The following is a 25235-nucleotide window of genomic DNA, read 5'->3' as shown; positions in this document are numbered from 1 at the left end:
GTACACTAAATTAAAGGTGTTTCAAGTGATATGAACTTCAACCAACTTTTTACAGGTACTGTACAGGAAATAAGTCTTGGATTAGGAGATTCAATAATTTATAAAATTATTTACCATTTTCTAAGGATTAAACAATTTTCTATGCTTACTCTAAAAAACATTTGTGCTGGCGGGTCCTTAAGCCGTCCGCCAGCTCAATTGATTTGCACTGGCGGATGGCTTATGGAAACCGCCAGCACAAATTATTGTGCTGGCGGGCGGCTTAAGGACCCGCCACCATAAATGTGAGATTCAAACTAAAGCTTGCTGCGTACAAGTTCATGGTCCGAACGGCATAACACACTCCCTCTCTTAGCTTGCTGTGTACGAGCTCATCGTCGCCGCATCCGCTGCCACCGCTTCCCCGCCGCTCGCCACCGCTGCGTCACATCCTCCATCGCTCCGCCGCTTCACCACCGCTTGCCCGCCGTCATTCCTTCCTCGCTCGGCCCCTTCCCCACGGCTCCGCGCGCTTGCCACCGTGCTGCCGCCCCTTCTTCACCGCGCCGCCGCCACGGCCGCCGCCGATGCAAATGTGTCGACCTTGTCTTCCACCTCTAGTTCGTCGACATCACTTGAGTTTCAAGGTGAGGTCCACATGGTGAGCACTACAGGCAACCCATCCGCGGCGCCAAGCAGCTCCTAGTTCGTGGCTCTCCCCCTTCCTATCCCAACCCGTCATGTCAAACCAAGATCATTTGTCTAAGGAGGAGGGAAGGCGAGATTTTCTACAAGTACCTGAACCACTACAAGGTGAGTATTTACGCATTAAGATCATATTTTGCTAGTTTGACATCTCTTAAGTTGCTTATTTTAAGTTGTTGGTCTAATCTTATTTGCCTTAGCTTCCTTGTTAAGTTAGTTCTAGTTAAACAATGTAATGTTAGGTATTTATTTTACCTTGTTGTCTTATTTGTCTTAGACTATTTTGCTAGTTCACTAATGTTACATATTTGTCTTAACTTGCTTGTTTAGTTAGATTATTCCAGTTAGCGTATTTCAACATATTCTTACATATTTGTCAAATTTTGGTAGGAGGATGCGACATCTTGTTCGTCTTACTGGTGGAATGAAAACATCTACCTGAAGTGGTTGGTAGACAAACACCTAGAATTGGTACTTAATCGTCATGGATGTAGTGTCGGTGCATGCAGTGTAGTTGATGCTCAGGCTACAGCAGCCGCACCAGGACTAGTTCAACCGCGTGTTGTTCAGCCTCAAAGAGTTGAACCAGCTAACAGTAGTATGAGCATAAACTTTCAAGACCTGAAGATGCAATTGTGTGATTTGAGGATGGAGATGTGTCAAATGAAGATGCAGAATGGAGAAACATCTCAAAACATTGCTGACTTGAACAAGAATGGAGTTAGATTTGGTACCCTTGTAGTTGTTTTGGTTCTACTTGCAGATGCGTTGGCATACCTCTTTGCTTCTAGTCTCTTAGTGCTTAGACTCGTGTAGCTGGATTCATGTAGCTGGATTGTACCAATGTTTAAAGCTTGTTGTTTCCATTCTAGTTGTGAGATGTAGAACTTGGTCCATATGTATATGTGACGGATGAGACTTGTATTGACAGACTTTGTGTTTGATTTATCTTTGATGAATTTGAACCACTTATGGTATGTGAGCATAGTTTTCAATATTTTCCGATTGAATTCAGACATGCTGAAGCAATGCTTGATGAACTTGGATTCTCCTAATTTTCTCCTAATTTGTATGGGCGATATATTTGTGCTGAACGTGGTAAGTTCTTTTACGCAAAATGCGGTTGAATTTGAAGGTTGTTTTTCCTGGAATGTCAACCCGTCATGTCAGAGGAAAGCTTGTTTTAATTCCAACCAATCCCCAATGGCAACAAACCAACAGTCAAGAGTACAGAGACCTGAAAGCAGCACGCTGAGAAGAGATGTGCCACCACCAGATGTGTGTGCTTGGTAGAGAACGTTGCTGTAGTGGTTGGGACCTTGGACAGACTCGAAATCAAAAATCCTTTTTTTTTTATACACGTGATGAAATCAAATCGTAGGAAACTAGCAGGAAGTTGAACTTGATGCGTAAACGCTGCGATTTCGTCGGGCTGATGACTAGTCTAGTCAGATCTCGTTATCTGCATACCATTCATCGCCGTCTATGTATGGTAGGTGAGCTGACGCTTTCATACATCTTATAAACAATATAAAATCTTGAGCAATTTTCGGTGTGTTCGTGGAAACTCGAGGGTGTGAATATAAAATCTTGAGCAACATCTAACTTGTTCCTACAGTCAGCTTGTGCATATGCATTTTTTTTAGTTGATAATGCGGAGAAGCGCGAAAAAGATGGAAATCGACCACTCATGAGTGAATGGAATGGAAGTGTTCGTCTGAGTCAGCTAGATAGTTACTCTTACTCATGGAACCTTTGCTGTTATTTTCATGGGTTTTACTCTCAAGATGTTTTTGCCCAATTCTGTAACACTTATATCTCACAAAAAATTTGTAGTTATCTCACACCTTTATGCTCAGCCCGTGCCAGCTTGTCCAAAGTTGGCACAATGATCCAAGTAAAACAGTTCGCATCCCAAGTCAAGATCCTTCCTAGAAAACAGGGCACCATTCCGGAGTTGTGATCAAGAGAGTTTACCGAATCATTACAAGATTGGGCTTCAGTACAGTGTTGACCTTTCTCAATATATTAAGGATAGCTTATTACTCCCTCCATTCTAAATTATAATTTATTCTAGTTTTATTAGATGCATAATTTTTCTATATATTTAGATATAGTGTACATCTAGATGCGTAATAAAATATATATATATATACAGAATTTAGGACGGAGGTAGTAGGTATCAAGAAAAAGAATATCGCAAAGAGGCTTATAAAATAAGCTCTTTTCAGTTCAAGTGGCTCGAACCGAATCAAACTGCAAAATCGGCACAAAAGGTTCCTCAAGTAAGCACAAAATATGCCAAACATCCCTATCAGCGTGAACCAAGTGTACTGATTAAAGTTGGTCAAATTTCTCGCCAAAAAAATAATTGGTCAACAAATTGCCTGGACGTGAAGTTTGAAACTCCATTCCAGTTTGTTTTATCCATAAGAGGGACCATTCAGATCGTGTTACCTCCCTATCGTGGCATCAATCTCTGGCTTTATGGCAGCCAATCTCTGCGGGCCCACCGTGCGCCGGAGCCGCTCCCGTGTTCACACGTTCCGTTGTTTAGCTAAACTTAAAATGGCCCACGAAATTGCGACTCATCCTCTGATTTATCTTTGACTTGTAGTATATTCATAATGGAACCATTTACAATTGGTCTCCATGCTAAGCAAAACCGCCCACAGTTTGTTCAATTGTAATGTAATTTGATCTTTTGTTGAGAGGTTGTAATTTGATTCCCATTTCATGAAATTTGTCAACTTTTGTTTTTGCGAGCTGAATGTTCCTTCGAGAGTTCCTTGTCTCAGAAGGGCGTAAGCTTTGTTATTCGGATCTCTTTCTTCTTGAAGCGCAGCAAACAAATGGTTTACAGAGACACGAGTGGAGCAATTAGCGAGAGATTACACCCTTCCGCATGTCGTTTTGGCCCATGATCAAGGAGATGTGTGTGTATTAAACTAGCTACAAAATATTCTGAATCTTGTTGCTGGCATCACCAAAACCAAAAAGAGGGCAAAGGCCTTTTGCAGTTCATTTTTCTTCCAACTTTTTAGCTACATCTTGCCATTACATTGTTCTGAATCTGACAACGTTTCCTGATCCGACCGAGCAAACTTTGCAAAACTACCAGACAATCAGTTCAAACGTTCGATCAGAATTTGCCCAGAAATGGCCTAGCTCGAACAGAACCCGAGTTGAGATTCGCCTCGACGCGAACACCAAGTAGGGGTGCTAGGCTGGTAGCAGAGTAGCATGCTGACCGGGCCTTGACTTCCGTGCGGCAATAGAAAAATTCGTCTTTGGCGGGGGCTAAACCCTGGGGTTACCACCTAATCCGCCGCGCTACAAAAAACCCTACCTTTCCACCCTCTCCATCCCATCCAGACACTCCCGGCCCCGCCGCCGCCTCCCCCTCCTCTCCCTCAGCGCCGCCATGGCCACCTCGCTCTCCACCCCGTCCCAGCTCCGGCCCTCCCCCTCCCAGGCCGGCCGCCGCGGCCACCTCCTCGCCCCCCACCCGCGCGTCTCCGTCGCGCGCCGCGCCGCCCCGCGCCGCGCCGGCGCCCTCTCCGTGCGCGCCGGCGCCGCGCCCGCCGACGGCGCCGACGCCGTCAACGTGCGCCGCTTCCCGGCCGCGCCGACCAAGGCCGGCCGCCTGGAGGGCGTCAAGAAGATCATGATCCTCGGCGCGGGGCCCATCGTGATCGGCCAGGCGTGCGAGTTCGACTACTCGGGCACGCAGGCGTGCAAGGCGCTCGCCGAGGAAGGCTACGAGGTCGTGCTCATCAACTCCAACCCGGCCACCATCATGACCGACCCGGACCTCGCGCACCGCACCTACATCGGGCCCATGACGCCGCCGCTCGTCGAGCGCATCATCGCCGCCGAGCGCCCCGACGCGCTGCTCCCCACCATGGGAGGCCAGACCGCGCTCAACCTCGCCGTCTCGCTCGCCGAGTCGGGCGCGCTCGACCGCCTCGGCGTGCGCCTCATCGGCGCCTCCCTCCCAGCCATCCGCGCCGCCGAGGACCGACAGCTCTTCAAGCAGGCCATGAACCGCATCGGCCTCAAGACGCCGCCCTCCGGCATCGGCACCACGCTCGAGGAGTGCCTCGCCATCGCTGAGGATATCGGGGAGTTCCCGCTCATCGTGCGCCCGGCCTTCACGCTCGGCGGCACGGGCGGGGGCATCGCCTACAATAGGGCCGAGTTCGAGGACATCTGCAGGGCGGGGCTGGCCGCCTCGCACACGCAGCAGGTGCTCATCGAGAAGTCCCTCCTCGGGTGGAAGGAGTACGAGCTGGAGGTCATGCGCGACATGGCAGACAATGTCGTCATCATCTGCTCCATCGAGAACATCGACCCCATGGGTGTGCACACGGGAGACTCCATCACCGTGGCACCCGCGCAGACGCTCACTGACAAGGAGTACCAGAGGCTCAGGGACTACTCTGTGGCCATCATCAGGGAGATTGGTGTGGAGTGTGGTGGCTCCAATGTGCAATTTGCTGTGAATCCTGCGGACGGGGAGGTGATGGTCATCGAGATGAATCCAAGGGTGTCGAGGTCGTCGGCGCTTGCCTCAAAGGCCACAGGGTTTCCCATAGCCAAGATGGCTGCTAAGCTCTCAGTAGGTTACACTCTGGACCAGATTCCCAATGACATTACCAAGAAGACTCCTGCCAGCTTCGAGCCTTCCATTGATTATGTGGTCACGAAGGTATGGTTTCTGTCTCCATTTCTCAGCTTTTTTAGAGTTGTGCAAATGAAGTTTCGCCGCAAATATGCATCTGCAGTACAAATTTGACTTTTCTGTATCCTCTTTGCTCACTCGTCCTTGTCAGTTGTCTCCTATCAACTTGTAATGATTGATATTCCAAGTATAAAATAACAAACTAATTGAACCAGATAAGTCCGTCCAGTTGCTTATCCTGTTCGTCATGGACTATTTGACCGTTGAATATGTTGGCAGACTTGATGAATTGTGGCATATGCTTTTGCATCTACCTACTACTTAATAGTACAAAAGTATTTGTTTATACCATTTAAAAGGCTGGGCAGTAGCTTTTGGCAGGCATATACTTGTTCAGTTATCATTTTATTTTTTTTTGCATGCTTGCTCAGTGTTGCTTCATTGCCATCTTAGTCTGGCAACAGTACTATTTTCTTGTTCACATGTTTGTCAAATAAGGATGAAAACATCACAATCAATAGTTTTTTTATGATATGGCCGTATCTTGGAGATTGTATTTTGACTGAACCTTTCCCTGATAATAAATCTTTACAGTATAACCTGATATCAGTTACATTGTCTTTACCTGTGAATTTCTGTCTCATGGCTATATTCTCTGATATTATTTTGTATTATCCAAAGCATATTACGCTGCTATTTGAGATGCATATAAGTATTTACAGTTTCAGAATATGCTCTAGGATAATCAAATGATATTCTGATCACTTAATAAACTTATTTATGGTTTTGTTACAAGCCCATATTTATACCTGATATGTTCATCATACAGGATGTTTACTTGTTGTTCTAATTCAACTTTCATGTTCTACTTTTCTGATCCACCTTGCATTTACTATGCAGATACCACGCTTTGCATTTGAGAAATTCCCTGGCTCTGAGCCAATATTAACCACACAGATGAAGTCTGTTGGTGAGGCAATGGCACTGGGGCGTACCTTCCAAGAGTCTTTCCAGAAAGCTGTACGTTCACTAGAGACTGGCTTTGCAGGATGGGGTTGTGGACCTATCAAAGAACTTGACTGGGATTGGGAGAAGATAAAATATAGCTTGCGGGTACCTAACCCAGATCGTATCCATGCTATTTATGCAGCTTTCAAGAAAGGAATGAGGGTTGATGATATCCACGAAATTAGCTTTATTGACAAATGGTTCCTTACAGAGCTCAAGGAGCTAGTGGATGTTGAGCAGTTCCTTATATCAAGGAACCTAGATCAGTTGTCAAAGGATGACTTATATCAGGTGAAGAGGAGGGGTTTTAGTGACAAGCAAATTGCATTTGCTACTTCTTCAGCAGAAAGTGATGTGAGATCAAGGCGTTTGGCATTAGGTGTCACTCCAACATATAAGCGTGTTGACACTTGTGCTGCTGAGTTTGAAGCAAACACCCCTTACATGTACTCTACCTATGAATATGAATGCGAGTCAGCTCCAACCAATAGAAAGAAGGTGCTGATATTGGGTGGTGGGCCTAATCGCATAGGCCAGGGCATCGAGTTTGATTACTGCTGCTGTCATGCTTCATTTGCACTCCGAGAGGTTTGTTTCTTCATAATTTATATCCATCTTCTTTCACTAATTGTTTTCATCAGTTGTGTTGTCTATATCTGTATAAATAGATTCTTATTGTGAGCAAAACCATATTGCATGTTTCTTAGTCAACTACATTCTATCATATTCACTGGCAGAGCCACATTCTGTCGATACTGGGATGAATTTTCAAAGAACTTGTTCACTGCATGTGCATTGGCATGGCTGCATGCATAGCATTTTCAAATGACCCTATGTGTAAGGCATGTACACTGCTGCACATCTGCATGGCTGCATGCATATATACTCTTAGTGGTGTCAGGGAACACTCATCAATCTATTCTGTTTTTATCAACTTAGCTTGCTGCTGGATCTGATTTTTTTTTGACTTGGTTTGCTAGTTTAGCTGATGTGATGGGTATTCTGATTCATGTAGATTTTGTATGCATACATGTTTAATAATTCATCGAGTTGTGTCATTTTTTTTGACCTGATTTAATGATCTGTGGGTGTGTGATTAGAAGAATATCGTTGTTGATTTTGTGACCGATTTTCCCCATTAGTGTCTGTTGTTTTTCTATTGCTGAAATTTGTATCTCCTTGTTGGTGCCTTTCATCGATAGTGCTAATTCCATCAGTGCCAGTTGGTTAACCAATTTTCAAACCCATGTTCCAATACCTGTTGCGAAGCCAAGTGCAAAACTGCTAACTCTCCTACAGGCTATTCATTTTACTTCTTTCTTATATGTGTGTAATTAGTTCAATAAATTAGTTCACCTTTGCAAAATGGCACTTTGAATTGTATGTCAGTTTATACATCACTACATTAGTTTGAGTTTTCACCACGCTCCGCCACTGATTATATGACCCTCTGTTTTTCTTTATCACTGTTGATGAAACTAATGTTTTGTTCCTTTTTCATCTATTTACAGGCTGGATTCGAGACTATTATGATGAACTCCAATCCTGAGACAGTCTCAACCGACTATGATACGAGTGACCGTTTGTACTTTGAGCCATTGACAGTTGAGGATGTATCAAATGTCCTTGATTTGGAGCACCCAGATGGTATAATTGTGCAATTTGGAGGACAAACTCCTCTAAAGCTTGCGCTACCTATACAACGGTATATAGAGGAGAACAAAATGGTTTCTGCTTCAGGCAACGGGAATGTTAAGATATGGGGAACATCACCAGATTCAATTGATGCTGCTGAGGACAGAAAAAGATTTAATGCAATTCTTGAAGAGCTTGGGATTGAACAGCCGAAGGGAGGGATTGCAAGAAGTGAGTCTGATGCCTTGGCAATTGCCTCAGAAATAGGCTACCCTGTTGTGGTCCGTCCGTCATATGTTCTAGGTGGACGGGCAATGGAGATTGTGTACAACGATGAAAAACTGATTAAGTACCTTGCAACTGCAGTGCAAGTAGATCCAGAACGGCCTGTTTTGGTGGACAAGTATCTAATTGATGCAGTTGAAATTGATGTTGATGCATTGGCTGACTCAGCTGGGAATGTTGTGATTGGTGGAATTATGGAGCACATTGAGCAGGCTGGTATTCATTCTGGTGACTCAGCATGTTCCCTGCCCACTAGAACAGTCTCAGCCCAGTGCCTAGAAGTTATCCGTTCATGGACCACAAAACTAGCAAAGCGTCTGAATGTCTGTGGACTGATGAACTGCCAGTATGCTATCTCTACTTCTGGCGAGGTGTTCCTGCTTGAGGCAAACCCAAGGGCTTCTCGTACTGTCCCTTTTGTGTCAAAGGCAATTGGTCATCCGTTGGCTAAGTATGCATCATTGGTCATGTCTGGTGTGACTTTGCCTGAACTTGGCTTCACTCAAGAAGTGGTTCCTAAGCATATATCTGTTAAGGAAGCTGTTCTTCCATTTGAGAAATTCCAAGGTTGTGACATTCTTCTCGGACCAGAGATGCGCAGCACTGGAGAGGTGATGGGCATTGACTACGAGTTCTCTGGTGCCTTTGCCAAGGCACAGATTGCTGCTGGACAGAAGCTCACCTTAAGTGGCACTGTGTTCCTTAGCTTGAACGACCTGACAAAACGGCACCTTGCTGAGATTGGGCGTGGATTCCGGGACCTTGGCTTCAACATCATCGCCACATCTGGAACAGCCAAAGTGCTCCAGCTCGAGGGCATCCCTGTGGAGCCAGTTCTGAAAATACATGAGGGGCGACCGAATGCCAGAGATATGCTGAAGAATGGTCAGATTCAGGTGATGGTGATAACAAGTTCTGGTGACGCACTAGACTCAAAAGATGGCCTCCAACTCCGCAGGCTGGCCCTCGCCTACAAGGTCCCAATAATCACAACTGTGGATGGGGCACGAGCAACCATGGATGCTATCAAGAGCCTGAAGAACAAGTCGATCGAGACCCTCGCCTTGCAAGATTACTTTCAAACTGCAGATGCGTCGCCTGACTTGCAAGCAGCGGCACAAACCACCCCTTAGAGCCGTGTCTCTAATTCATGTAATGTGAGCCTAGCGCGAACCAAAACACATCCCATGTGGTATTATGTTTACTTGTTAGCATAAGTGCACCTGCTGCATGCATAATTGCTAAAAGGTGGGGATGACTAGCTGAGTACCAATTACAATTTTTTGAGAACACTTGAATTTAGCATGAACTGCAACATATGGATTAATAGGGAAGCAGGATGTTGGTTGCTATAAGGTGCACAGTTTCTGTTTAATGAAACTTGGACATTCTTGGTGTGCACATCATATATGGCACTGTAACTTCTAAGTGTTGTACTGTTATTTTCATGGAAGTGGAATCCCGGAATATTGTTTAGTACTTGTTATCTATGATAAATTACAAATTCACCTTGTCTGTACCACAACTAAAACTTTTATCCTCTGTTTAGTGTTTAGTCAAAAAGTAGTTTTGACCATAAGTCATATAATTATGTCAACCCTTGCAGTCAGTGCATCTGATCCGGATTTCTCACACTACTACGGCATGTTTGGTAGAGCTCCATCTAATTCTGATTTTCTATGAGCGCGATTTTACGGCCTGTTTGGTAGAGCTCTATCTAATTCTGATTTTCTATGAGCGCGATTTTCTGAGAGAAGTAATTATGTGGCTGAAAGTGATTCTATTTGATTCTCTAGCATAAACTTTTAAAATTACGATGGAGAATCACTTTACAGAATTAGGAGTAACTACTTTTTTTAACCTCTAGCCACAAAATCAGCAGAAATCACTTTTCTCTGAAAAACTATTTGGCAGAGCTCCTGGAATGAGCTCTGGGAGCTCTGCCAAATCTACCCTAGCAGTCTACCATTGTTTGATTCACAGATAGTGATGCATGAACAACTTAGTGCAGTTAAAATGTTTCTATAGTAACTCTTTTGTGTTTTATATTAATGTTAATATCTAGAAAAAGAATTGCAAAACTTGATGGATTCGGGTGGGAAGCATCTTGCGGTCTTGAGCCCAAGCTTGTTTTCATCTGTTGACTGGAAAACCATGCGTGGCTTCGCCACCGCCTCCGTGAAGTGGGCCAGCCCATCTATACAAATCGTGTGATTTACATGTCCAACATCGATCATGTGCATATGTGAACAGTGGCGTTTCATCAATGCTGAAGATCATAGCCTAAAGCATGTTTAGTACACTTCTGTTTTCAGACTGTTCTATCTCTGCATAATTGCTAGCTCATGCAAGTGCCTCGCCATTGCACCAAGCTAATCATATTGTTTCAGCAGCTTCTCCACAGATTTCCCAATTAGTTGCATTGTTCTTTCTTGGGAAAACTGCGAATAAAAATCAGTGTCAGTGAATGTTCAAATTCTCTGCATCATGAAGAACAACTTCATCTGGAAAAGCAAAAGGATAATGAAAGAGTTCCGTGTAAGTTAATGAAATCGTTTACTTCCAGATTCAATATTATCAAAAGATGAATTGGCAAGGTAAAGAAAAGACCGGAGATACTGCTGCTTTGATGAAACTAAGATAACGGTCAGTCCTAACTGGTGAATACCAGAAGTAAGCAAGTCATGAACTATGCAAAAAGGACCTGCACGCTGGTTACTTGTTATATTTTTAAAAAGCTAGGAAAAGCTTTAGAATAATCAATAAATTTTGAATAAGCGACAGGCAGAAGAAACTGCTAGTTTTCTATGACGAAATTAAAACAGTGCTAGATGTGACAAGACCGGAGCTAAGGAAGTTGAGACGGAACACCAACAGATAAACGAATTGCACACTGGTAGCTTATTATATTTTCCTTCCAAAAAATAAAAGCTTTAGAACAATCAATAAAATTTTAAATATGAAAAATAGCAGTACGCTTACAGGCACTATGAGTTCATAACTGAATTTATGTTGCTCTAAAGCAAAATAGAGGTCGAATGAACAGTGTTTTTGAGTGAAGTAATCAAATCACCACCGTTTCAAAACAACAGAATTAATCAACCATGTGGAGCCAGCAGGAACTAACTCCAGGCGCAGAATTGCCATGAGCGAGAACCAATGCCCCGTACATCTGCACCACATGAAAGCTTTGATCTTTATACGCAAGAAATATTTCGAGCATAAGGGGCATCTCGTAATTATACATAGTAGTTATGATTGAAAGCCACGCTATCCGTCCGTTTGTTAATGTGCATGCATTGGAATTAGAAAATAGCATCAAATTAGTTAGATCTAATCGCTTCTCTATACTACGCATTCTTTTATTGGTGTGAGTGTTGTTTTTGTTAGATGAGCCTCACTAAAAGATTATTTGCAGGATAAAATTTGAATGCTAAAATAATATTTATTTTAGGATGGAAGGAGTATTTGGATCTGCTGTTTATTTATTTAGATCTTTGCTACTGTCCTGAGTCCAAATGTCTTAAGTTTACAATGATTACTGTCCATGCTTGTGTGTGTGAAACCCTGAGTCCAGTTGCCTCAGTCTATTGTCTGTCCTACTACAAACATGAATAGTTAGCTATTTGCTTGTCTATTGGCAAGGCATAGCTGAGCGATTATTTGTTCATGATAGATCTCCATTCTATTGGATATGCGGTGTACAAGCTTGTGCTGCTGCCCAGGAGACCAGGATTGAACTAGAGACCTTCAGCGTGTAAGATGGGCCGGGCTACATCCGAAAAGAAACGACATGCCGAACTCTTAACATCCGAAAAAAGATTTAGACCCTGTTTGGAGGAGCTAATTTCAAGTGCTAAAGTTTAGCTAGCTAAAATTTAGATAGCTAAACTTTAGCCAAATTCTGTTTGGAGCCATGTGCTAATCACATGCCAATGGAACCTCCTTCTCCACACTTTATTGCTAAATGGTGGGAATTAGCGCCTATTAGCTCCTTCTCCCCGTCTAATGGTTTGCCTATATTTTTGAAGTTTGCTAAACTTTAGCACTCTTATTAGCACTTCTGTTTGGAGATGCTACTACTAAAGTTTAGCAATTTTATGCATTAGCACTAAGTCTCCAAACAGACCCTCAATCGATCTCTCTAAGCAAAGCACCACACGGGCATATATAATCTAGTGTCCAAGGACCGTCTTCATCACTTGAGCACCAGTCTCTAATCCCACACCGTCATTAACTAACCTTGAGATAGCCATGAGCAGGACGCTTCCATTTTTAAGCCGGTCCTGAGGTTCCGGTGCTCGGTCCTAGCCGTAGCAGAAGCTTCAAAGAACTAATAACTCGGCCTGGCTGCACATCTCCGCGTCTGCACACACACACACCCGCCTAGGCCTAGCAGGGTTCGACGGCCTGCAATAGCACCATCTCTTTCTTTCAGTCCAGAGCACCCAGACAGAGCAGAGAGATGAACAGAGTACTGCGCGTCCATCCGCCAAGCAAACACGCTTAGCATGTTTGGGACTCGGCCTGTTTCACGAAATAGATCGACACGAGGGGATCGCATGGATACAGTTCCTTTTGCTAGCCCCAAAATACGAATGGCAAAATAACCAATTTCATCTCTCAACTTTCCTTCAAGGCTCAAATTCGTCCTTGAATTTAATCCTCAAACTTCTATTTAGACTCAATTTAATCTATAGAGTGGTGTGGTATGCCTACATGCCGAGTCATATCAGAGTGTATGTAAGGTTCTGGACGTGTTATCAAGTCCAACAGCGATATCAACTCAAGTGGTATACTAACTCATAATTCACTAACATAGCTAAAATAAACTATTGATGACCTTTTGTCTATAAATAAAAGTTTTAAATTTTATTTATTCATACATTCTTATTGTATGTTGAACCATATTTTTCGCGAGACATTGAATGTGAGAAAAAGTTAGAGGTAAAAGAGTGTGTTTATATCTATTGTCTCACTTTTACATCACCCATTATTGAATAAGCATGCTAACATATCATGCCATATAGGACCAGTGATGAAATTGAGCTCAAATAAAAAGTTTAAGGATGAAATTGATCAATTTTATAGTTGAAGGATGATTTTGATGAAACGTTGAAGAATCAAATTGGCTATTTTTGCCAATACAAATGACGCCCAAGTCCTGGGCACGTGTTCCTCAATGATCTGCACGGAGCCGCGTGTTCAGGCACTCCCGCTGCCGCGGACACGTTGAGACCGGATGACGTGACGTGGACAGGTGATCCCTGAAAACTTGCGCAGCAGCAAAGACTTGGACCTTTTCTCGGAGCCTTGCTCTTCTCAGCGACGGGAGGCGCTCGTGCCGATCGATCGGATCAGACGCGCATCCACACTGACCCACCCTGTGGTCAAACGCGATTTCTGAAACCTTCAGAAAAGAAAAGAAAATGCAGCGAGACTTGAGAATATGGAGCCATCGTGATCTGATTACCGTCACAATTCTGGGAGTAGCTGGGAAACGACCAGCAACGCTTTGCAGTATTATTCTTAGCCTGTTAGGAGGCAGCAGAACCCAAGGTTTTAATCGTGTACTTCTAAGAACTCATTAAGGTCCCTGTCACTGTAATCAGAGAGAGTCAAAATTCACAAGTCCAACACGGCATTGTCTAAAAAACAAGTCCAAGACGACATCACACGAGAAGACACTGGAACTGGGACCTCAGAAGGGCCCCAGATTTTCAGAAATGTCATGCTCCAGAGAGCAAATGCAAGTAGAGCAAGTTCTCACCAGACTTGAAGACTTGTGGCACCACATTCAAGCAGAGCTCAAGTGGCATCACACAAGGAGACACTGGAACTGGGAAGATGAAATGCAAGTGGAACAAGTTGACAGCAGACCTGCAGACTCGAAATATACAGCACTAACATTCAGGCTAGCCACTTGAGCTCTGCTTCAGGACATGGACTTGCGGCCTCTGCACGTCAGAACTCAAGTTGCGCTCGAAAACAACGCAGAGTTCCAGCTTCAAGACGCGAAGCGCGTCAGTCGAGGAGGGCGGGGGGGGGGGGGGGTGGGATGGGGGATTTAGAAGTCAGAAAACACGCTCCCGGGTGCCTGTTTCGTCGCATGACCCTTTTGCTGTGGATTTCCAGTTCCATTATATTACTACCAGGATTGTGACGCCGTGAACTGACCTTCTCCCGAGATTTGATTCACTTTTGCCTTTCATTCAGGAGTGCCGCTGTTTTCATCTCATCAAGATGGACAAAAGCTCAGGTGTAATGTAAGAATCCACTCAGAATTTTAAAAGAAACCTTAAGACATGCTCTTATTCAGAAAAGAGCCTGCAGTGTTTACACTCCTCTGAGAACTGCAGGTTCAGGTTATACAGGCCTTGCAGCGTGTGGATTACACTTGTACAGCGTGCAGCTTGTGCTGCACCTCAGGTCAAAGAAGAAGAAAAAAGATGAACAAACATACGAAAGAATGAATTGTACAAGATCAAAAAACATCTTACAACAAACAACCAACAAAATTGTTAACCCTCGTCGTCATCTAATCAGCTGGACGAACAAACGCGCAACGCCTTCGAAAACGGCCGGCGCTGCGGCTGCGATCCGAGGTCAGGCATGTATGCATGCCTCACTTGGCCTTGTGCTTGGGCAGCGTGAGCGCCACGGCCGGCGTCTGGAACCCCGTGAACTCCTGCTTGGGCGACCGCCTGCTGGCCGGGCTCGGCACCGGGAGCCTGGCGCCGGTCGGGGTCGGGAGCCCCATGTAGTGCAGCCGCGGCGACAGCCTGATCCGCGGGCTGGGGCGTGGCGACGGGATCGGCACCGGCAGCCTGCAGGCCGCGCCCGGGGACGGCGCCACCCGCGGCGACAGGTTCACCTGCTCCAGAGCCATGCTCTGGACGTCGGCCGGGTAGTCCCGGAGGCAGCCGATGCGCGCACCCGTGGGTGTCGACCACTTGAACGACGGCCGGCTTGCCATCACCTTCGACCCCGCGGCGTCCTCGTCGCCGGCGGCCGTCTCGGCCACCGCCTCCTTCACGATGTCCACCTCGGGCAGCTCGACCGGTTGGCTCTCCACGGCCTCATCATCGTGCGCGGCGGCTTCAGCGGTGGGCGCTTCGGCTTCCTCCGCCGGCTGCTCCGGTGCCTTCTTGAACGACGGGAACTCGTCGTCGTCGACCGAGCACCGCTTGACGTTGGCGAGGTCGACGCTGTTCTCCTCTAGGAAGCCGATGAACTCCCTGAAGTTCTCCTCCGTCGGGAGGTAGTGACCGCTGTAGGGCCAGATCGCCTTGAGGACGCCCTCCTTGGCGACCAGCCTCCCGGCGGCCGTGGTGGCGGCCCCGGACAGGAAGCTCGAGTGCTGGAACTTGCCCTTCCTCTTCTGCCCGACGTAGAGCGACCTGCTCGTGCTCAGCACGAAGATCCACTTGGACTCCTCGTTCGTGTTCACCAACTCTCCGTTCTGCTTGTACAGCAGCCGCCCTTCCTCCACGATGACTTCGTACGCCGCCCTCTCGTTCTGCGAGATCGGAGAAACGTCAGATCAGTAAGCTTGTTCTGTTGCAATTGCAATACAATTGGGGATAGATTTTTTTTTAAAGATCTTTAGAAGGAAGGAAGGATGTGTTGTGAGGGAGCACCTACCGGCCCGAGGTACATGATAAGCTGCGAGTAAAGCTTGCTTCTTGGGCACTTCGGGTGATGCATGTCTCTCCCGGCGCCGATGTCCAGCCAGTAGAAGAAGGGCTCGCAGCTGGAGCTGGCGGACCAGATGTCGTAGTAGAGGTGGAGGTTGTGGCCGTAGCGGTGGCGCGGGTCAATCTAATTGAATTCAGGAAGAAGAAGAAACAGACAGATGAGAAACATTTTTTTTCCTCCAATCCAAGAAAAAAAATTACTGTAAGAAACAAGAACAGAAATGAACACAAAAGGACTGGACTGGAGGCCATGTACTTACCGCCTCGAGCCAGTGCTGGAGCGCGAGCTTCTGCGCCTTGTCGTCCTTGGAGAGCCCCTTGCCGACCTTGGCGATCCTCTTGCCGGCCCTGGACCAGCGCGACGCGGCGGTCTCCTGCTTCTCCCCGTCGAAGAAGGAGATGGACTTGATGTTGAGGTAAACCGAGTCGTAGGTCTTCCACCAGAGCTCCTCGGCGATGATGGCGCCGTCGGCGAGGCTCCGGCGCGTGCGGTGGCCCTTGTAGATCTTCTGCAGCCTGGTGGCGGCCTGGTCGAGCTCCACGCGGGGCCGCGGGGAGATGAACTCGATCATGGCCTGCGCCGCCGGGGACGCCCGCCGGGGGCTCGACTGCGGCTCCGGCTGCAGCGCCAGGGTCCCCGGGCGCGCGCCGTTGATGCCGCCGCCGCTGCTTTTGCCGGTGGCTGCACCCGCCGGCTCCGGCTCCTGAGGCGCTACCTGCGCCTCCCAGTTCTTGAAGCTGAGGGAGCGCTCGAGGCCGCCGCGCGCCATCGTCTTGCGGGAGGGCGACGGCCTCAGCGGCGAGGAGCAGCCATCCCGGCGGGGGCTGTGCGGCTTCGGGGAGAGGAGGTGGTTGCGCTCTGTGTTGAGCAGCCTCAGAGTCATCTCCCGGCTGGCTTCTCCCTCAAGAGTAGACGGTGTCGTTCCTGCAGGCGAATCATGGGCATGGCGATGATCAGCTTGGGGAACTGCTAGTACTACTAGATCGTCGGAAAAATCAGGCTGGTGGTTGCTGGCCTAGCATCTATTCGTAGCAGTTGTTTACAAGCTACTCTAAACGCTAGGCTTGGAAAATGCTTGGCCTTATTAAAAAAAAAACGCAGCAGCTTATCCTGTGGAGAGGAAAAGTCGCAGGAACGGGACCAAACCGGAAGCTTGGCCTTTACTGCCAGCGCTGCACTACGGCAGGAGATTAAAGAGCATCCATGGAAATGGCAGGCATCCTCAGGGAGTAGAGTACACCAGCAAAACACCATAAACAAGAAGGGGAAAAAATTACTAGCATGAACTCGCATCAGTACATACCCAGAGAGCGGATGGGAGCTGAAGCGGATGCGGAGACGACGCTGGGCTAGCTAGCTAGCGTAGCGATCAGGAGGAGGGAGATGGAGAGCTCGGCGCCGTGTTGCTTTGAGGGTTCAGGTGTTGCTGGCCCGATCCGTGATGGTACTGATCTCGGGGCGGGATGGGGGGCGCCTATATATACGCGAGCGAGCGTGCTGCAAGGAGGCCATGGAGGCGGAGGAACACGAGTCCAAGTTGTGCGTTGCGGGGGCAGGAACGGAAGGGGCGCGCGTGCGGGAGACGACGACGACCGGGACCGCGGGGCCGGTCGTTGCCGCGCGAGCGGGGGAGGGGGTGGGCCGACGAAGCCTCCGCGTCCCTGCCCGCCTGGACTCGCACGTCAGCTGCCCGCGGCTTGCGAGCCTGGTTTCAGTCGGCCTCGCCCGGGGCGCAGCAAATATCCGTACCGCGCGACAGGGATGCTCGGCGTTGGTTGGCCGGTTGAAGCGATCAACCGCGGCGGAAACGACCTCAAACACACGGTTCTAGTGGCTGCACTCTTGACGGATGGACAAGCGCACACATGCAGTACTGGTCAATTTTTGTTCCTTCCGCTGGGCTCTTGCTTGGACCCGGAGACTCCCAGAGCTAGTTACCGCGTTGTCTCGGACTGAGCTTGATCATTTACGGTAGTCCAAGCTACGGTTTAGCGCTTCTGGATCATGGACAAGCGTCGTTTTGACCATGCACAAGAGCGTTGAAAATACATGTGGTTTGCTAATATCAGTGCCATGTATATCGGTCATGAAAACATTTAAATTATTGGTAGGACAAAAACTGTGGGGCTACTTCTTTATTAGCAAAAGGACCCTTCTGATTTACCGGGTGTTGTATTACGAAAGAAAGAAAAATATGCTCCACCGGTTCCTCCTTAAACAAATACTCCCTCCGTTCCAAATCGTAGTCCGTTTAAATCTGGATGCATAAATTTTGCTATGGATCTGGACATAATGTATATTTAGATGCACTGTAAAATCTATGCATCTAGATTTGCTAAAACGACCTGCAACTTGGAACGGAGGGAGTGCATACATGTTTATATGTTTATGTAATTTATATGTTGATATACAGATAGTCGTGTTGTGGAGGATAAAGTTGACACAAAGAGGCTGGACTTTTAATCGTTTCTCTCGCTGCATGTCAAATTCCGCATCATCTGCTTTTTACAACTATTTTTCCTTTCGTGGATTGTTGACACGCCATGACATTTATCAAAATATATGTATGCACATCCTAATGAGCATGATCAACACGATATTCTTATCCGCGTTGCTATTATCTTAGATACTATCACTATCACGATGGCCCCTATGATATGTGGCGTTGATTTAGTTAATTTTGCAATCTCATCCCGCGATGCTTTGACTCTCAACTCAATACTGTGGGCCTTTTGCACATGCATCGTTTTGAGTCATCAAAAAATTATTTCCTAGAGGCGTGAGGCTTACATTCCTCTTCGGTAGAGACCATCAAAGTCAAAACATCAAACAAAATAGAACACAGGCAGTAATAAATACCTATAGTATGTGACAACATCACCAGTTCACCACTGGCTCCTCACCACTGGCTCCGTGCAGTTCTCTTCTACAAATCTTTTGTATTTAATTATACGACATTATTATCCTCACTAGAAGGTTAGAGCCATTTTACAGTTTTTAAGGTTATTGATGATATATATTTTATAGAATTGATAAGCTGATCCACAAGCTGCGTACCTTTTATGTCATACGTCCATTTTCTTTTCCATTTATTTTTGAACATTTCAACAAAATTTGCATAAAGCTTTATTACGGTTTTGGGCCCGCCGTTAATCCGTTGAGTGTTTGATATCACTTGTCAATAGTATTGATACTAATTTTAATCCTTACGAATATTATGTGAAAAAAGAAAGCGTAACCACATTGATGATCCACTACGCATGTCAAGGACACTAAGTGATGAATCGAGTCCTGCAACCACTACCGGAAACCAGCACTTTGCCGAGTGCCAAATGCTTTGCCGAGCGCAAAATATCGGGCACTCGGCAAAGATACTGTTTGCCGAGTGCCGCACTCGGCAAAGACAAACACACGGTGAATTCATCCTTTACCGAGTGTCGGGCACTCGGCAAAGTAAAACACTCGGCAAAGACCATTTTGCCGAGGGCCGTGCACTCGGCAAAGGATGACACTCGGCAAACAGGCGCCAGGAAGTAACGGTAGGTCACGCCGTGATTGTTTGCCGAGTGTTTGGTCCAAGACACTCGGCAAAGAGAGCTTGTGCCGAGTGCCGCGGCCAGACACTCGGCAAAATATTCAAATTTTTTTTCTTTAATTTCTCTAAATTTTTTTCTATTGTCTTCCTACAGTCTCCTGAACAAGATATGTTATTTAGGTTCTTTTATCCAAGTGTTTGCTATATTTCGATAATTTATTTCATTGTAGTGAATTTCTTGAATAATTCAAATTTGAACTACGTGGTCATTTTAATAGTGGAAAAAATGTATGAAAATTTATTATTCATGTTAATGAGCATGCTTTGATGCCTTAACGAAGAAAGGACCACAAATTTCAAACCTACTATTCACAAAACATGGCGACTAAATTATGTTCAAGTCGTGTTTAAATTGTATAAAAGATAAATTTGGTCGGAAAATTATGAAACTTGTCGAGATGTCATGTTATCATGTGAGGACATTGTGATAAAATTTGTATAAGATTTCGTGAAAGTTTGACATCTACGATGCTTAACACTTAATCGGATGTCACATGAAATCATATATCTCTTTGAAGAACTTTCAATTTATAAGCATCGTATGTTTTAACTTTCACGAAACCTCGTCATATTTTTATCATAGCTTCCCCATATGATATCATTACATCTCGACAAATTTTATAATTTTCCGACCATATTTGCTTTTTATACATTTTAAAAATAACTGGATATGAAGTTCGTCGTCATGTTTTGTGGACAACAAGTTTGAAATTTCTGATTTTTTTCTCGATAAGGTCTCAACGCATCCTTCAATAACGTGAATATAATTTTTTCATTCATTATTTTCCTTTTTTCGAGTGACTTCTAGCTCAATTTTCAATAAATACAAAAATTAAATAAATTGGGAAAGGGGACTGAAAAATGTGACCTCTTTGCCGAGTGCCGCCCGTCTGGCACTCGGCAAAGAGTATCCTTTGCCGAGTGTCGCCGTCTGGCACTCGGCAAAGAGGTGACTTTGCCGAGTGCCGCCGATCTGGCACTCGGCAAAGCTATTCAATATACGGCCCCGGCCCGCTCCCTCGCTCGCTCCCACCCTAATAGCACTTACGAAAATTTTGCCAAAGGCCCCGCGCGCCCCGCCGCCGGCCGCGCCCCCGTCGCCGCCCCCGGCCCCGCCCCCGCCGCCGCCGCCCCCGCCGCCGCCCCCGCCCCCGGCCCCGCGCGCCCCGCCGCCGGCCGCGCCCCCGCCGCCGCCCCCGGCCCCGCCCCGCGCCCCCGCGCGCCCCCGCCGCCGACCCCACCGCCGGCCGTGCCCCCGGCCCGCCGCCGCCGTCCCCGGCCCCGCCCCGCGCCCCCGCCGCCGGCCCCGCCCCGCGCGCCCCGTCCCCGGGATTAGTACAGAGCTTAGGGAGACTGCCAACTCAATTGCTTGGTAAGCTTTCAAGCCGTGCTAATCTATAGGGAATGTATCATACTCTCGTGTTCCCTTGCAGGATTAATAACGTTGCTCTCTATGTCATATTGTAACGATTAGTAATGGATGTCAAATCGATGGTTTGAAAGAGAACCAAGAAAAATCTTTGAACACTTACAAGACCTTCAAACCCAGTAATTTTGTGCATGTTAGCTTTTCCTTTGCGGCTGGGCAAATCCAGGCCTGTTCATCGATACAAGCTGATATCGATGACTTTGTGCAAAATAATTAGGAATCGCTATTATTTATTGTTCATCTGTGGAGCTGACACCGATGTGCAATAATAGAGTTGATCGACCTCTGTGGCTTTGTCCGCTGTCCAGGTCCGCCCTTTGTTGGCATTTTGGTTGTGCTATGTGCAGTTTTCTAAGCGAGTTCCTAGATGTAGAGTGAGTTGATCTGTATAGTTGTGTCATTAAGAGTATTGTGAGTTGTTTTGTTCTAACAAATTGATCTTTTTAGGTGTATCGGCCCGCGCGCCCTCGGCCCCGCCCCGTGCCCCCGTGCGCCCCCGGCCCCGCCGCGCCCTCGCCGCACCCCCCCCCCCCGCTGCGCCCCCGCCGCGCCCCCTGCAGCGCCCCTGCCGCGCCCCCGGCTGCGGCCCCAGCCGCGCCCCCGCCACACCCCCGGCCGCCGCAGGTACTGCATCCGTTAATCCATTAATGTTCCACCAGATGATGCATGTGTACTTGCAAATATGTTTGCTATGGTTTGTTTGTATTGAAGTAGAGACAGGTACCATTTTGGACCATTAAATATATTAACATAGCGTAGAAGCCTAGGAGATCGCAATGTTTGTAACTTTAGTCCCTTAGTCATCTTTTAGGCTAAAAAGTGTGAATGCATTGTCATGTGAAATTGATATTACTTTCCAATGCATATGTTAGAGGATGGAGGACCGTGACTGGATGTACACTGGCCACTTAAGTCGGGGTCAAGTCACCGATGAGTGGATCAACAAGACCGAGTCCTTCTTGGAACGGGTGTTTGGCGAAGCTGCTAAAGGAGCAAGTAGAATGTTCTGTCCATGCAGCAAATGTGCAAACAGGAAACGACAAACGAAGAAGGTCATGGGGGAACATCTTTGTTTGAATGGATTTACGGCAGGCTATACCCAGTGGGTCTTCCACGGTGAAGCCGATCGTATGAGAGAGGAGGTGGTGAGGCAACGTGTCGAGGATTATGATGCCGATGCCGGGGTAGCGGAAATGTTACATGACTACCACGAGGCACAATTTGTTGAAGGACATACGAAGGAGGAGCCAGAGGCAACTGCAAAGGTCTTCTACAACATGTTTGCCGCGGCACAGAAACACCTTCATGGACAGACAAAGGTTTCTCAATTGGATGCCATTGGACGCATAATGGCGTTAAAGTCGCAGCCGAGACGCCTTCGATGGTATGTTGACAGTTATTGGCAGCCTACTTCCGGAGGGTCACATTCTTCCAAAGAGCATGTACGAGGCATAGAAACTTCTTCGTGCACTCAAGATGCCGTATGACCAGATACATGCTTGTCCGAAGGGGTGTGTCTTGTTTAGGAAAGAATACGCAGAATCAAAGTATTGTCCAAGGTGTGGATCCTCTAGGTTCATGGAGGTAGACTCTGGTGATGGGCAGAAGAGGCAGCTTGACATCCCCGTGACAATCCTATGTCATCTTCCGTTCATACCGAGGATCCAGCGGTTATACATGACAGAGGAATACGCAAAACAAATGACATGGCACAAAAATGGAAAACGATACAATCGTGATAAGATGGTACATGCGTCCGATGGTGAAGCATGGACCCACTTTGATAGCATTCATCATGAGAAAGCCAGAGAGTCTCGTAATGTACATGTTGCGCTGGCAACAGATGGGTTCAATCCTTATGGAATGATGGCTGCAACATACACATGTTGGCCAGTATTCGTTATCCTCCTCAATCTCCCTCCAGGCGTATGCTTTCAAAGTATGTGGTGGCCACCAAAGTATGTAAGAAATGAGTCGTGGATATGCACTATGAGGCGCGTATCCAGGCCATTATTAGTTTTCACGGCAACGTTCTTGGGGAGAGGGTCACCAAAACGGAAGCAAGAACCATGTCTTTGACTGAGGAGCAGTATTTGCAGGTAAATAAAGAAAATTAATATGCATTCTGGTTTACATTAAGCAGGCTTAATTTCATCTTCGAATATTTCAAATACTTGATGCCTTGTAGATGACTCTTTATTGGTGCCTCGGGCATCAAGAGTGCTGGCGACAGATGGTGCAGAAGTTGTGCTCCGACGAGTGGGAGGAGTCGCATAACGCTTGTCGGGAGCGACGTTTGTTGATGCCAGGTGCAACACACCATCAAGGTAGTCGCAGCCTCAGCGGATACGCAGAAGCATGGGTACGCGAATGAATTTATTTAATGTAACACTCAATTATGCATGATTTTTAATCGTCTTGCTTGTTTTCTTGCAGTCGTCGTCACATGGTGGCCAGCCTTGCTCCCTCTTGAAGGCATATGCTATGTCCCATAAGGGCAAGGCGACGTCTGACGTCAACTACAATCCGGAGGACGGGCCCGAGGCATACAGCAACCCCATGGTCCATACCCGCCTCAATGCGTACACAATGATGGCAAGGGAGGTCCATGGTCCAGAGTTTGATCCGGCCACCGAGGACCTTGACGGAGAAGTCGTCATGAGGGTTGGAGGAGGTAAGAATCATGGGCGGTATTAGATTGCCGACAGCGCAATCGACTCGTCCTCTACTCCTACTCTATCTCAGATTAGAGCAAGGAGCACGAGTGCGAGCCCAGGCATACGACCTCGGCAAGACACTTCACAGTACCGGATACAGGCACTCCAGGTCATTTCTTATTCGTCGTTCATTGATTATTGTATACCATTTCTTTGTATTATCATAACATTGGAGTGAAAATTTTGTAGGCCGAATTAGAAGAAGAGAGGAGGCTATGTCTGGAGAACGAGCACAGGATGAGGGATATGTTTGCCTACATGCAGACTCTTGGTGCCGCAACGGGTGTAGCTCCACCACCTTCGTTGTTCGCTTCACCTCGACCTCCTGCGGAGTTTTCTACTCCTGTGAGTATGGATAAGTTTTAGCCATGTCTGACCTTTACTTATCTTGTTTCACACATGGGATCGCTTCTCCTCTTTGCAGAATCAATCGGCGGCCTCAAATGACCCTCATGTTTCTCCAACTACGCCGGTATGGAGGTCGCCGGGTTGGAGGTCTTGATCATGATTCTTACCACTTATCCTGTTTCTATAGACTTTTCATGTTTTTGGACATCCGTGGACTATATTGTGAGACATGCATATTTATGATCTGTAATAATAGTACGTGTGTGAACCGATTTGGGATATGTATGTGAATCAATTGTGTTTGTAGTATAGATGTGATGTTTGTGATATAGATGTGATATTGGTGATCTTTGTGATGATATAATATTTTTCTGATATATATGTATATGTGTGGATGAAATTGAAAAAACAGATTAAAATGGGAAATCTGAAGAATCTTTGCTGATTGTAAACACTCGGCAAAGAGTGAAGAATCTTTGCCGCGTGTAAACACTCGGCAAAGACCGAAGAATCTTTGCCGAGTGCCGTGCTCGCGACACTCGGCAAAGGCGGTTACTTTGCCGAGTGCCGAGCATCAGACACTCGGCAAAGTAACCGTCTTTGCCGAGTGCCAAATCCTGGCACTCGGCAAATCGGCCGTCATATGCCCTGTTCCGTCACGGCGCTTAAAGTTTGCCGAGCGCGGCGCTTTGCGCTCGGCAAAGGCTTTACCGAGTGCCCGACGAAATGCACTCGGCAAAGTACCTTTTGCCGACAATCTCTCTTCCGTGTGTCCTTTGCCGAGTGCAACACTCGGCAAAGCCTTTGCCGAGTGTTTTTTACACTCGGCAAAGTAACCGTTTCCCGTAGTGAACATTTCACATCTTCCACTCCATTCTGGCAACATGTTTAACCTGGTTGCGGAATTGAATCGTTGTTGTTTGACGACGAACCCGCGATCCGTAGCCGTATTTAATTACGATAGCAAAGCAAAGAAGATGAGCCAGCACCCTCATCATTTAGTCAGGATGTTGATTGGATTAAATGTGATAATGACCAGATGATTGATTGTTGGGTGTGAAGGAGGCTGGTTGCATCATATTAAAAAACTGGCTGACTTCGTGTGTATCCATGCATCAATAATGTGTGGGGCTCTCTATGTTTGTTTTTGTC

General features: G+C 46.8%; 2 protein-coding genes and 1 long non-coding RNA gene across 4 annotated transcripts; 2 read left to right on the top strand and 1 right to left on the bottom strand.

Moving 5' to 3' along the window:
• Positions 1-4022: 4022 nt before the first annotated feature.
• Positions 4023-9775, top strand: LOC112892050 (carbamoyl-phosphate synthase large chain, chloroplastic). 2 transcript variants are annotated; one of them, XM_025959112.1, is made up of 4 exons: positions 4023-4214; positions 4257-5395; positions 6269-6964; positions 7888-9775. In XM_025959112.1, the coding sequence occupies exons 1-4, from the start codon at positions 4109-4111 to the stop codon at positions 9427-9429; spliced, it is 3483 nt and encodes a 1160-aa protein (XP_025814897.1). In that variant the 5' UTR covers positions 4023-4108; the 3' UTR covers positions 9430-9775. The 2 variants fall into 2 exon arrangements, with proteins under 2 accessions (XP_025814897.1, XP_025814896.1); XM_025959111.1 differs by having other exon boundaries at positions 4023-5395.
• Positions 9776-14577: 4802 nt separating this feature from the next.
• On the bottom strand, positions 14578-17583 carry LOC112893897 (IQ domain-containing protein IQM1-like). The gene is made up of 4 exons (XM_025961422.1): positions 17298-17583; positions 16254-16918; positions 15941-16117; positions 14578-15815 (listed from the first exon to the last, which is right to left on the bottom strand). Exons 2-4 carry the CDS (start codon positions 16875-16877, stop codon positions 14922-14924), a joined length of 1695 nt encoding a protein of 564 aa, XP_025817207.1. The 5' UTR covers positions 16878-16918; positions 17298-17583; the 3' UTR covers positions 14578-14921.
• A 5857-nt stretch (positions 17584-23440) lies between these two features.
• Positions 23441-24430, top strand: LOC112895582. Its single transcript, XR_003229206.1, has 3 exons — positions 23441-23844; positions 23925-24080; positions 24160-24430. It is a non-coding gene; the product is annotated as an uncharacterized LOC112895582 (long non-coding RNA).
• Positions 24431-25235: the final 805 nt, after the last annotated feature.

The sequence above is a fragment of the Panicum hallii genome, chromosome 5 (genome assembly GCF_002211085.1).
Source record: "Panicum hallii strain FIL2 chromosome 5, PHallii_v3.1, whole genome shotgun sequence".
NCBI classification, from domain to species: Eukaryota; Viridiplantae; Streptophyta; class Magnoliopsida; order Poales; family Poaceae; genus Panicum; species Panicum hallii.
Note: the sequence above shows the minus strand (reverse complement) of the source record. Positions and strands in the feature narration are given on the sequence as shown.